This window comes from Sminthopsis crassicaudata, chromosome 3 (genome assembly GCF_048593235.1).
Source record: "Sminthopsis crassicaudata isolate SCR6 chromosome 3, ASM4859323v1, whole genome shotgun sequence".
Classification (NCBI taxonomy): Eukaryota; Metazoa; Chordata; class Mammalia; order Dasyuromorphia; family Dasyuridae; genus Sminthopsis; species Sminthopsis crassicaudata.
In genome coordinates this window covers 558,811,746-558,824,102 of record NC_133619.1, presented here as the reverse complement: position 1 = coordinate 558,824,102, position 12,357 = coordinate 558,811,746, and the positions used below count along the sequence as shown (strand labels likewise).

The window sequence follows — 12,357 nt, the reverse complement described above, 5'->3', positions numbered from 1 at the left end:
AGTACTATTACTCTTATTTTACAGATCAGGAAACTAAGGCTGAGAGAGTTTAAGTGACTAACTCAGAGGTAGACAGCTATCTAGGTGTCTGAGGCAGGTTTTGACCTCCCAACTCACTTGCTCCCAATCTTGGGCTCTATACATTATACCACCTAGTTGCCTCTGATTAAAATTGGCCTTCCTTTTTTTTTAAAGGTTCTTTATGGAGCAGGATTAAGTGGCTATGTGTTTACTGTACAGTTTATAGTGTCTTGTGGTCCCCTATGTCATTAAGGCATATAGAGTATCTCTATTCACTTTGAGAATTTTCATAAGGGATGAAACTGGTATAGTAGTAAGGAATCAGAAGGCCTGGTTCTCTCACTGCAGTCATACTGATGATGATAACCTACATTCAAATTCTGACCCAGATATTTACTGCTGATATTACCCTGAAACCCTTCATCCCTGTGTGCTTGACACTCAGAATTGGTTTAGTCCCTAAGTCCTCTGGGTTCTTGGAGCCACCCACAACAGTAGAGTTTCAATAAGAATAGCTCTGTGAATAATAAGAGCAACTCACCTGTCAGGGACACCTTAGTTTGATTCCTGCCGGGACTAACCACATGATTATGGGTCAGTCCTTTAATGTCATTCAGCCTTAGTTTCCTTAACACCCAAAAGGAATAAGACTACTATGGTATCTTCTTGAAAGGTTTGTGAGAATCAACATGAGATATTTACTGTCTGGACAACATTTTGCAAACTTTAAAGTGCTATCTTAATGTCAACTATGATTCTTAGTGCTATTTGGATAATACTTACAAATGCTTAATACTTATAATAATTACAAAAAACTTTTTCCTTGAAACAACAATTTTAGGTAATATCTAAAGTTTCTTAGAATCCTAGCTTTCTATTATCAGCCTATAATTTTACAATTTTAATATATTATGTTTTTATTCAAATCAGTGGCTTTTTTTTGGACATAGTCTTTTGAGTAAGAAATAAAATCCTTAATAATTATTGTTGTAGTGGTTTCCCGTCACTATCCCTAACATAGATGTGTGACATCAATCCAGGTTGGGTGTTACAAAAGTTAATTTCATTAGCAAAGGTTTTCCATTTCATGATTTCTGCTTGTATAGATATTTAATATATTAACTTTGAGGTCACCTCTTGGGTCATGAGTACAAGGATACAGAATGATAGCACATTTATAAAACACTTATATGCACTGTCTTATTGAATCACCATGACCACTCTTTTGAAGTGGATACTTTGGGTATTGCCACCACCATTTTACCCATGAGGAAGCTGAACCTATAGTAAGTGGCCCATCTGGTACTCAAACTGAAATTTATATCTATAAATTCTGTGAGCTTTATATTTCATAATAGGCTGCTGCCCAAATCATCTGCAGAGAACTTTTTTTTTAATTCTAGAAGGTAAGCAAAAATATTCAATTCTCATCTTATAATTGACTCATTATTCATAAGATTTAGTATATAACTCTGTGTTACACTTAAGGTAAAACTATTATTATTACTATTATTACCCCCAAGAAAACAATATTCCTAAAGAATAGGTTATGGCTGTGTCACTCCCTCTTTGAAGAATTTTTAGTGGCTTCCTTTGGCCTAAAATATGTACTCATCTGTTTGACATGATCATAGTCATAAGAATATTCATATTTTTTTTAGTGCTGTACATTTATCTCATTTGATCCTCTCAACACTTCTGTAAGGAAGGTGCTATTACTATATTCATTTTCAAAAATGCAAGTTACTATCAGTATGATTACAGTGATTGGGCTAAGCCTTCTGACTCCTTGTCAGTGCTGTTTCTACTATACCAGTTTCATCCCTCATAAGCATTCTAGAAATGAACATAGAACTCTACCTTAATGACACAGGGAATCACAAGTCACTATAAATTACAGTGAGCAATCTCTAAAAACCACTCTGCGACTTACATGGACTGATGCTGAGTGAAATGAGCAGAACCAGGAGATCATTATACACTTCAACAATAATACTGTATGAGGATATATTCTGATGGAAGTGGATATCTTCAACATAGTGAAGATATAATTCAGTTCCAGTTGATCAATGATGGACAGAATCAGCTACACCCAGTAAAGGAACACTGGGAATTGAGTGTAAGCTGTTTGCATTATCGTCTTTCTACCCAGGTTACTTTTACCTTCTGAATCCAATTCTTACTGTGCAACAAGAAATTCGGTTTTACACACATATATTGTATCTAGGATATACTGTAACACATGTACCATGTATGGGATTGCCTGTCATTTAGGGGATGGGTTAGAGGGAGGGAAGGGAAAATTCGGAAAAGAAGTGAGTACAAGGGATAATGCTATAAAAAAAAATTACCCATGCATATGTAATGTCAAAAAATTATAATTATAAAATTAATTTTAAAAATTATTTTTAAAAATTAAAAAAATCACTCTGCTATATGATAACCTTTCAAGGAAGAGCAGCTCCATTGTAATTAGAAGTGACCAGGTGATACAATGGATATAGTACTGAACCTGAAATTAGGAAGACCTGAATTCAAAACCCAGCTCAGATACCTCCATTCTTGAAATTTAAAAAAGGTTTTCTTTAGATGATTTAGTCTGTTTTGGAGTGTACTTATAGATAAAAACCTAATTTTGTGTCCCACGTGGGTCATTTTTATGGACCTAGGTTTCTCATTTGTGAAATCATCTCCATGATGTTCTTCATATATAATAACACTAAACCTCCTGCCTCTGTACCTTAGAACAAAGCTTCTTAAATCGTGGGTTTTGATTCCATATAGAATTTGAGTAACTAATGTGGGGGAGTATTACAAAATCATGATTTATTATCAGTTAAATATTTGATTTATATACCTGTTTTATGTACTTGTATACCCAGAGTCTACATAAACTCAGAAGAAAAAAGGATCATGAGTGGAAAAAATTTAATAAGCCCTGCCAAGCACAGGCCTAAAAGGGTCCTCTTGTGTTTATGTTGAATTTTAAGTGTGATAGGTAATAATATAAGGCTTTGGTTTATTTAGTTTACTTTGAGAGGCCCAACAGACTAACCTACAAGTTTGAGAACTTGGAAAAATTCCCATAGGTTTTCCTATAGTAGGTTTCCTATAGGCAAAATGCCTATAACTGTGGCAAGCATGCTACCTTTTTTGGACTCAAATGAATACCTTGAAGAATTACCTAGGGATTGGGGAAAGTTGCTGTATTTCACTCAAGAGTTTCCAGAAGTCAAAGTAAAATGCTCTGTGAACAGGTATAATAAAACCTCTAAATGGCATATAACAGGAACTGACTAGTATTTGAAGAACTAATATACTTCATCTTGGGCTTCCCATAATACCAAAGGAAAGATGCTCTAGAAATCCAGAAAAAAAGGTACCTACACCATCTGAATTAAACAGTGGTGTCCAGCTTTAATATAAAATGTTGGGGGGGGAATCCACAGAAATCATCCTCCTATGCCTCTTGACATAGGGTCTCAGAGGTTATCCAGCCTCTCTCACAGATAACACATCCCTGGGAAGTCTCCCCTCTTGATGAATGTTTGGTCACAGAGGGTCAGATATGCAGCTCCAAGGCCAGCTGGGGCTGCAGGATGATTTATCACTGCTCATATCCTCCCTTAGCCATGCTCTGAGTTTGGATTGTGGTCGGGAAGTAAAGGCACTAGCCCCCCTAAGGCATGGGTAACCAATGGATGTACCGTATTACCAAGAAAACTCTAGCCTGTGACAACCGAATACCAGCAGATCCTGGTCAGCTTCCTCCATCTCACTTCAGCAAGGTCTGTGCTGTCTGGTTGGAGATGGCCAGGAGTGAGCAGAGATTGCCCATAGGGCTGGCCAATGCTCATCAAGTGGCCAGCCCCAGCAGTTCTTGCCTGCTCTCCCTTCCGAGCTAAAAAACCTGGAGTTTTGTTTTAGACAGACCAACCTATGTATGCCGAGCTACCAGTCTTCCTTATAGAATTGGTATCTGTGCACATCTTCCTTTTATTGTAGTCTATACTTCTTGACAGCAGAGTCTGTACCTTTGTATACTCAACACTCTCTACACAGTTGGCATTTAATGCACCTGTTGTGAATGAATGAATGGATTAATGAGTAAAATTGTATTAAAATAGGTCATCCTGAGGAAAGAAACTGCTTGGAAGTAGTGCTCCAAAACAATTTAAATTGATTTCTTACTCTTCTCTAGACAAAGGTTGATGTGCATTAGGCTGTTGACTTTTCAACACCTAACACAGACATTACAATCTCAATGAGCCATTGTATGGGTTTCATGATAAATACATTGCTCCTCCTGCAGCTTTTGGTTCACCTTAGACTTAATCTGTGCTGTCAAATGGTTCTCAGAATATCATGACTGCACAAATCATGTTTGCCCAGAGAAGATTGGAGTCCATATTACTGACAAATGAGTAGAAAATTCTATATGAAATATAGATGGCCATTCTGCTGTAGTTTAAATGTGATTTGTATGGCTAAAGAATTAAAAATTGTATCATCAGGGAAGTTGGGTAGTCTCTGCCCCAGAACCGAGGAGCCATTTCCAAAATTATGGGAGCTTCCTTTCTCCTTGAGGATAATACATGGATATGTTTACCCTATAGATCATCCAGTAATCCCCTAAGTGGTAGGTTGCCAATTGGCAAACTAGCACAAGATCTTAGTGCTATAGTGTATAAAAGAAGAGAACCTGTAAAGTTATATCAGAGAGAAGCCTTAAGAGAAGCACTTACAAGAAGCTGATAGTAGTTACCAGACACTTTTTAGTCATGTGTCTTTGTGACTTGCTTTGGGATTTTCAAGGCAAAGATATTAAAATGTTTTGCCATATCATTCTCCAACTCACTTTACAAATGAAAAAACTGAACAGAGTTAAGGGAGTTGTTCAGTGTCTCAAAATTAGTGTCTGAGACCCCATTTGAACTGAGGCCTTCCTGAATCTAGTCCTGGTACCCTAGCCACTGTGCCATCTGGCTACCTCTTGGGTAGTAGAGCTATGAATTTTAATCCAGTGCCAGCCTTGGAGTCTGTTGACCTTGAAAATTTTATTACACGATTTTCAATTTCAATTCCCTGTTATGTAAAATGAAGGGATTAGACAAAGTAATCTTGAAGCTCTTTTCTGGTTGTAAAATATTATGTTATATTTTGAAAGCGCTAGAATGGGGGCAAATCTAATGAGTTTGGTCTAATTTATTATCCTATTTGAAGGCTAGCAGGCTCTTCATTCTCTTTAGTGGGAGAGTTTTTGCCATTGTCACTGATAAATCATTTCTTCCCCTTCACCCTCTGCCCAGAGCCTAAAAGCCCTGGGTAACAAAATATTCTTTCTCTTATCTAAACTATTACAAATGTTATACATACATACGTATGTGTGTGTGTATGTGTGTGTGTGTGTGTGTGTGTGTGTGTGTGTGTGTGTGTGTGTGTATGCATACTTATTATACTATTCTTTTCACTTAATCAATTGGGAGGAATGGATATTAGGATTGTCAGGAAACCATGATGAAAGATACTTAAGAGTCTTAAGGTTCAGCCCTTCATTTTATAGTAAGAGAACTGAGGAGTAAAGAGTCAATATACGCGACTTGCTCAGAATTATAGAGGTATGAATGACACAGGTGATTCCTACCCATATAACTAACAGCCACTTCAATAAATTTCCTCAGGCCACACAGCAAGTAAGCAGTAGAACTCACATTTAAATCCTGGTTCTTTGAATCTAAATCCAACATTTTTCTACTACCTCACTTAATATTTTATCTTGAACCCACTCATCTGTATTTTTCCTGGTAGTTTTGAAGAAGAGGATGTCTGAGATCTTTCTCAGTTCTCATGATCCATTATTTTGTAGTTTCATCTTTGGTTATATTTCTGCTTCCAAGGATAATCATCATTTAACATTTAGCAGCATCTGATCCCCTGAAGTCCACTGTTGGGAGCTATACATAAGAGAACTACTGGGATCAGTTATAATTTTAGGAGCTTATTAACCATCTGAGATATCTGGGCAGCGTTAGGCCTGGATGGTGTTTAGAGTTACAGTGAAAACATTGAACTCGCAACAGAAGGGAAAAGTAAACTACTTCTGAGCTGATTCCATAAACAATGAAATTACTTGCTTAGACCATGTTGAAATTTACATGCTCAATCTAATGGTATCTGTTTATTTCACTTAATGACTTCTCTTTTCATCAAGCTCTGCTAGAATCAAAATAAGCCTGTTAAACCTGCTTAAGTGATAAATTGTGTTTGTGGTTATTGCATATGTTGTAAAAAAAATTGACATGCTAATAACTGCCAAGAAAAATACTTCATAGGATTGAGAACTAAGGTGTGAACAGAATCACAGCCCTCTACTTCTCTGATTCTTAGTGCATAAATATAGGCTTGGTCAAATAAATTTGGGAGAGAGAAGTTGAAGATAATACCAGTGGAGCCCAGAGAATCAACCTTTGGACTCAATAAACTCAGCTCCTGCTACTTTAGTTTTCAGTACCTTCACAATGGTACTTTGAAAGTAGATAGTGTAAATATTACAACCATCTTTCTAAACATGACGAAAATTCATGAGTTCATAAATGTCCCATGGATATACATTTCATATTTGTTGATTAATGTTGATTGACCTGGATTGGTCTGGAATTTATGAAGCACTTGTGAATTTATATAGTCACAGACTGAGCCTATTATCTTCTTAGGAAAAATCCTAAACTCCTCAGTGACATATCCTCTGTCCCTCAGAAAGAGACCATAGTCTACCTACCCTAAAGGGGAGTCCTCATTTTCTCACTGATCCAGCTTGACAGTTCCTAATGCTTCAGGAAATGAAGTGGCCCCAGATCCTGCCTCAGACACTAAGAAGTATCTCCTTGATCTAGGCAAATCATTCTAATTTTCTGTGCTCGTTTCCTCAAGTATAAATTGGCAAATTTTGCTGGATTGTCTCTAAGTTCCCTTCTGACATGCCTGTGATTATGAGTTGCTGAAGGTAATATAGTCAATAAGCATCTAAGCACAATTCTGCTCTTCCAGAAGTCTGTTCAGTAGTCTGCCCACTGTTCTGTCTGCCTACTCCTAACCTGGTCATGAACTTCTCCCGATCTTCAAGCAGTAGAAACAGAGTTTTCCATTAAGCTTATCAAAATCTTTCCTTTTAAGATCTTTAAAGCTTGCTGGTCCAGTCCTCAAAAACTCAGAATCATTTTCCAGGCCCACGTGAGACATCAGAGGAAGATTTTGGTGGAGGAGTTATTCAAACAAATGAGTCACATAAAATCATTTTAGTTGCTGAATTTTTCAGTAACATATTGAAGAATAGATAATTGTCTCTTTACTTCCTTCTGGGTATGTAAGGCATATGAGAAGGTGCCTAAAATCCATTAATTTTTAAAATTTAGCTTTTCTCCTAGAAAGACTAACATGAACTGATGCTGAGTGAAGTGAGAACCAGGAAAACATTGTACACAGAAACAGTAGCACTGTACCATATGTTAACAATGGAGAATGAATGGAGACCAAAGTTTATTATTTTCACCTTTTTGTTTCCTCATGGTTTTGTCCTTTTCTGATTTTTCACAACATGACTAATATAGAAATATGTTTAATATGATTGCACATTTATAACCTGTTATATCAGACTGCTTACAGACTTGGGGATGAAGGGAAAAAATAAAAGTGGATATTGAAAACACTTTACATATAAATGGAAAAAAATTCTATTAAGGCAGGGAGTGAAAAAAGAGCTTTGTATTGAAAAAATTAATTTAGCTTTTCCAAGTTATCATAAATTTACAGTTTGTAGGGAACTTGAAGTTGTTGGTGTTCAACATTCTCATTTTATAAAGAGGAAACAGATATAGAGACTTTAAATGATTTGTCCATGGTCGCACAGCTAGTCACTGAGAAGAGGTGGGTTTTGAACCCCAATTTTCCTTACCCCCAGGTTTATCATTCTGCACCATAAAACTGGTTGATTTTGGTTCATCCTTTGTTGTAGGGGTTGCCTCAGAGGGATGAATAAAATCAAGTCACTATCCTTTATGTACTACCACTGAGTTAAATCTGAAGATAAAAAGGAAAAATGACAGTGCCTTATTCTCAAGGAGCTTGTGGTCTTATGTGGGACATAATATGCAAAGAGTTGTATAGAAACAAGATTCAATGATTGGGGTAAATTGGAGATCACTTCAGAAAGAATGCCTAGCTGAATGGCTAAGTGGATCAGGAGAAATTTTATGCAGAAGATAGGATTTTATCTAAGCTCTGAAAGATAGTAGTCATGGAATCCAGGGTAATGGGAGAGAGAGAAATCCAGGCACAGGGGACGGCCAGAAGAAAAAGCACACAGGCAGACAATGGAGTATCTTGTGCAGGCAACCGCAAGGAAGCCATTGTCACTCCTTACTGACTATATGGAGGGGAGTAAGAAGACCAGAAAGGTAATAAGGAGGCAGATCATGAAGAGCTTTAAAGGCCAAAGAAAGGGCTTATGTTTGATCCTGAATATAACAGGTTGCCATTGTAGTTTATCCAGAAGGCAATGGAGGGAGAGACATGGTCAGCCTTGTACTTTAGGAAGATCAGTTTGTGGTGGCATTTGAAAAGATTCTTCATTCTCTGTACAACTATAATTGGAACTATTTTCTAAGTGTTTGTGCTAATTAAATTTCACAGGACTGTGAAAAATCTTGCTAAGGGGCTGAGGAATTTAGAGCCACAGCCACATAGAAGGTTTATGTTTTATTTACAGCTAGTTTATTTGGAAAAAGAAAGGAAAGATGAACCCATATCAGCTTTTAACTGAATATAAATGTTTTGTCCCAAGCTTTCTTGTATCATGGTGAAGGGAGCACAAAACATAAATATTGCATGTGTGCCAGGGAGTTTTGTTTTTGTTTTTGTTTGTGTTTTCATTTGGCAAAATAGCTTAAAGGTCTAAATAGTTTAACTTGGCACTTGGTTTCAAAGAATCAACTTCACAAGTACCAGATAGGGGAGCTTGGCTATTTCACAGAAAAAGAAAAAGAAAAAGAACTTGAGGGAAGGAGGGGGCAGTGTATTACAAATTCAGTATGTTTTAGCTAGTGACGTGGCCAGCTAGAAAGTACAGCTAGAAAGATCTTAACATCCAGCAAGAGAAATTTAGCAGTCAGAACTGCCCAGGATTATTTTCAGTGTAAAGCCCATTTTAGAAAAGAAATTGGCAAACGAGAAACTTACTAGAGGAGTTTGGCTGTGGTAGTGAGAAGACCATAAACATTATATGAAGATGAGTTGAAGAACTGGAGCTGTCTTCAAGTCTTTTGAGGATTGTTAAGTGGAAGAGGGATTATTAGTTTGGGCCCAAAAATCAGATATGGGAGCCATGATGGGAAGTCACAAAGAGCAAACTTTGGGTCTGTTCAAATAGAACTTTCTTAATAATCATTGCTGCTCTTACATGGAATAGGCTGTTTTGGGAAGAAATAAATTCTTCATCTCTAGAGGTAATTCAAGCAGAGTTAAGATAATCATTTGTTAAAGATATCAGTTTATAATTGCAATAGGTTGACCTCTAATATTCCATGCAACTTTGAGATTTTGTCACACTTTAAGAGCAATTTGAGCCGTGAAAAAGGGTGCTCCTGAGCTTAGTAAGAGACTGACAAATTTTTAGTATCTGGTTTTGGAACTACTAAATGGTGCATTGGACAGAGTGCCAGATCTGGAGTTAGGAAAACCTGAGCTTAAATATTGCCCCAAATATTTAAAAGTGGGCAAGTCACTTAACATTTGTTTGCCTCAATTTCCCCATCTTTAAAGTGGAAAAAATGGCACCTTGAGGGTCAAATGAGATGATTGTGAAACTGTTTATCACAATGCCTAGCATATAGCAAGCACTCTATAAACGTTAGATATATATGTATGTGTGTTTAGCACAGTGCCCATACTAAGCACTATTATCTCAGTTGAGCTTCACTGAAGCCCAATGAGTTAGATGTATAATGCAAACATTTTTATACCCATTTTACTGAAAAGGAAACTGAGGCCCAGAGAGGTTTGCTTAGGGTCAGACAGGTAGTAACTGTTTGAACCCATGTACTTTGAATAAAGATATGTTCTTTTCATAGGAACTTGTAGACAGTGCTATATAAAAATAACATATTTGAAAATGTGTTCAATCTTGATTTAAAATTAAACAGCAAGCTACATTGCCCTTTATTGGTTTTTAACACATCTGTTTTTAAGGACAGTTTGTGGGTGGTTTTTAAAACCTATTTTTAAGGGATCCATGTGTATGAAAACTCCCATTCTTAGTAGAGGCAAAGATTAAACCATAAAAACATCATGTGAACAGACTGATGACAGCTTAGAGTATTAGGCATTCTCAGTATCTCTTCATACCGTAAGAACATAAATAATCCATATTCTTATTCAGTCACTCAGTGTGTGTGTGTGTGTGTGTGTGTGTGTGTGTGTGTGTGTGTGTGTGTAGGCAGTTCATACATAAAGATCTTGCTGTTAGTGGTAATATCTATTCGTAGGTATAAATGTGACTGAAAATACCAGTTTAGATGCTGGGCAGTTTTACACAATTTAGGCCTATGGAAGCGTAAATTTGCACCATATTTATTAATGATCATCCATAAGCCCTAAGAATTAGATTCAAGTCTTGTTTCTGACATCTAATACCTTTTATGAATTATATCCCCTTTCTAACACTTGGGGATCTTTCTTTATGGAAAAATGGGATAGTCATATTGTGTTGTTGTGAGACTTAGATGAGATGATGTCTATAACCATCTTTCAAAACCATAAAATGCCTAATAAATGCCTGCTTTTGTTACTCAGCTAGGCTTTTGCAAAGTACTACTTTGAATCTTGATGATGATGATGACGACGACGACGACGACCCAAAATTAATAGGGGACTAGAGTTTTAGGGACTTTCTGATAGGGAATGAAAATGGATCTGCACAGATCTTTCTATGTTCATTCCTCTTTAACTTTATGCTATTTATAAATGTCCTGTAAGCCCAATATTTGAAAGAAAAAAGACTGCTTAATCTATATAAATTCAGTATGGGATGATTTTAGGATCTTGCATGTAGGATCATACAATTCAGAACTAAAAGGAACCATCAGGATTCTTAGCTTTATGGTCTGTGAATTGATTCTTTTAATATCTGATAATTAGTACAACATGATTGTTTTCCTTCACAATCTTTTGTGTGTAGATCCCATTGGGACCATGACTTATATGTGGTCATCTCTGCATATTGCTTAAGCAAATATCTTGTTTGTTCTTCCCCCCTAGGAAAATATAAACATCGACGAAGCCTCCAGATGCCTGGTGAAGCATATACTTGCCAATGAGAGTGACCTGACGCAGTCTGTGGAAACTGACATCATAAAACCCCACCTCCCTCCCTCCAGGATCTCCAGTTGCTCCAGCTGTTCCAAGCCCTAAGCTGGTGAATTCTGAGAATCTCTTGAGGGTTGCTCCATCAGCCCATGACTGGTTATTTATTGTTTCTGTTGAATACCAGAATAGGGAAATATATGCTTTCTTAAGCGCAAAGATTTGCCCCCTCTGTCCTACAAGAGAGAAAAACCCCTTTCAAAAATCGCCAACTCAGTGTTTACAAGTTTTCAGAAAATTGAGTCTTTTATAAAATCCCAATACCTCCTGGTCATAATTGTCGATCAAGTTAGGGGAGGGTTGGGATCAGAACCCTCCTTGGTTCTTTTGTCTTTTATAGACAAGTGAGGGAATGCATGACAGTTGCTCTATAAATCTTTAAAGTAGTAATGGTGCTATTCAGAGACATCTTCCCTCCAAGCAGAAATAAGGTCTTCTTTGACTTAGTTCTTAAGAAATATATACCAAATGGCTTGTTGAATGACAAAAAGTTAATTGTCGGTCTTTAAGTCCTTTCCCTTGCCTGTCCTCAGCAGTTTGTGTTAAAATGTTGAAAGCCAATGTACAAACCTTCCCCTCTTAGTGCCTTTCTACCAGCTTCTAACTAAAGCTGTGGGGTTAATATTGACTTGTAATATATATATATATAATATATCACATATATATTATATGTCGTTTTTTTTCCTCAAGTAAAAAAATAAAACATGGAAATATATGATGTATGTTTCTTTGTGTAATTTTCTTCTTCATACACACATAAGGCACATTTTTCAGGATTATTTCATTGACTCAAGCAATTGTATCATTCAGAGGAGACTGGGAAGTTAGCTGTTGCCCCCACTGCCTTTTAAAAATGAGAAAACTAATTTTCAGAGAGGAAAGTGGCTTATCCAAAACCAACTAGTTGTGCGACTTTGGACA

The 12,357-nt window shown here is 36.8% G+C and overlaps 1 protein-coding gene across 1 annotated transcript in view; it reads left to right on the top strand.

Moving 5' to 3' along the window:
- RAB38 (RAB38, member RAS oncogene family) overlaps positions 1-12,154 on the top strand; it is a 43,595-nt gene extending 31,441 nt beyond the window's left edge. Inside the window, exon 3 of the mRNA XM_074304683.1 lies at positions 11,332-12,154. Coding sequence (XP_074160784.1) covers positions 11,332-11,484 — 153 coding nt within the window. The 3' untranslated portion in view covers positions 11,485-12,154. The remainder of the gene's footprint in view (positions 1-11,331) is intronic.
- The last annotated feature ends 203 nt before the right edge of the window (positions 12,155-12,357 follow it).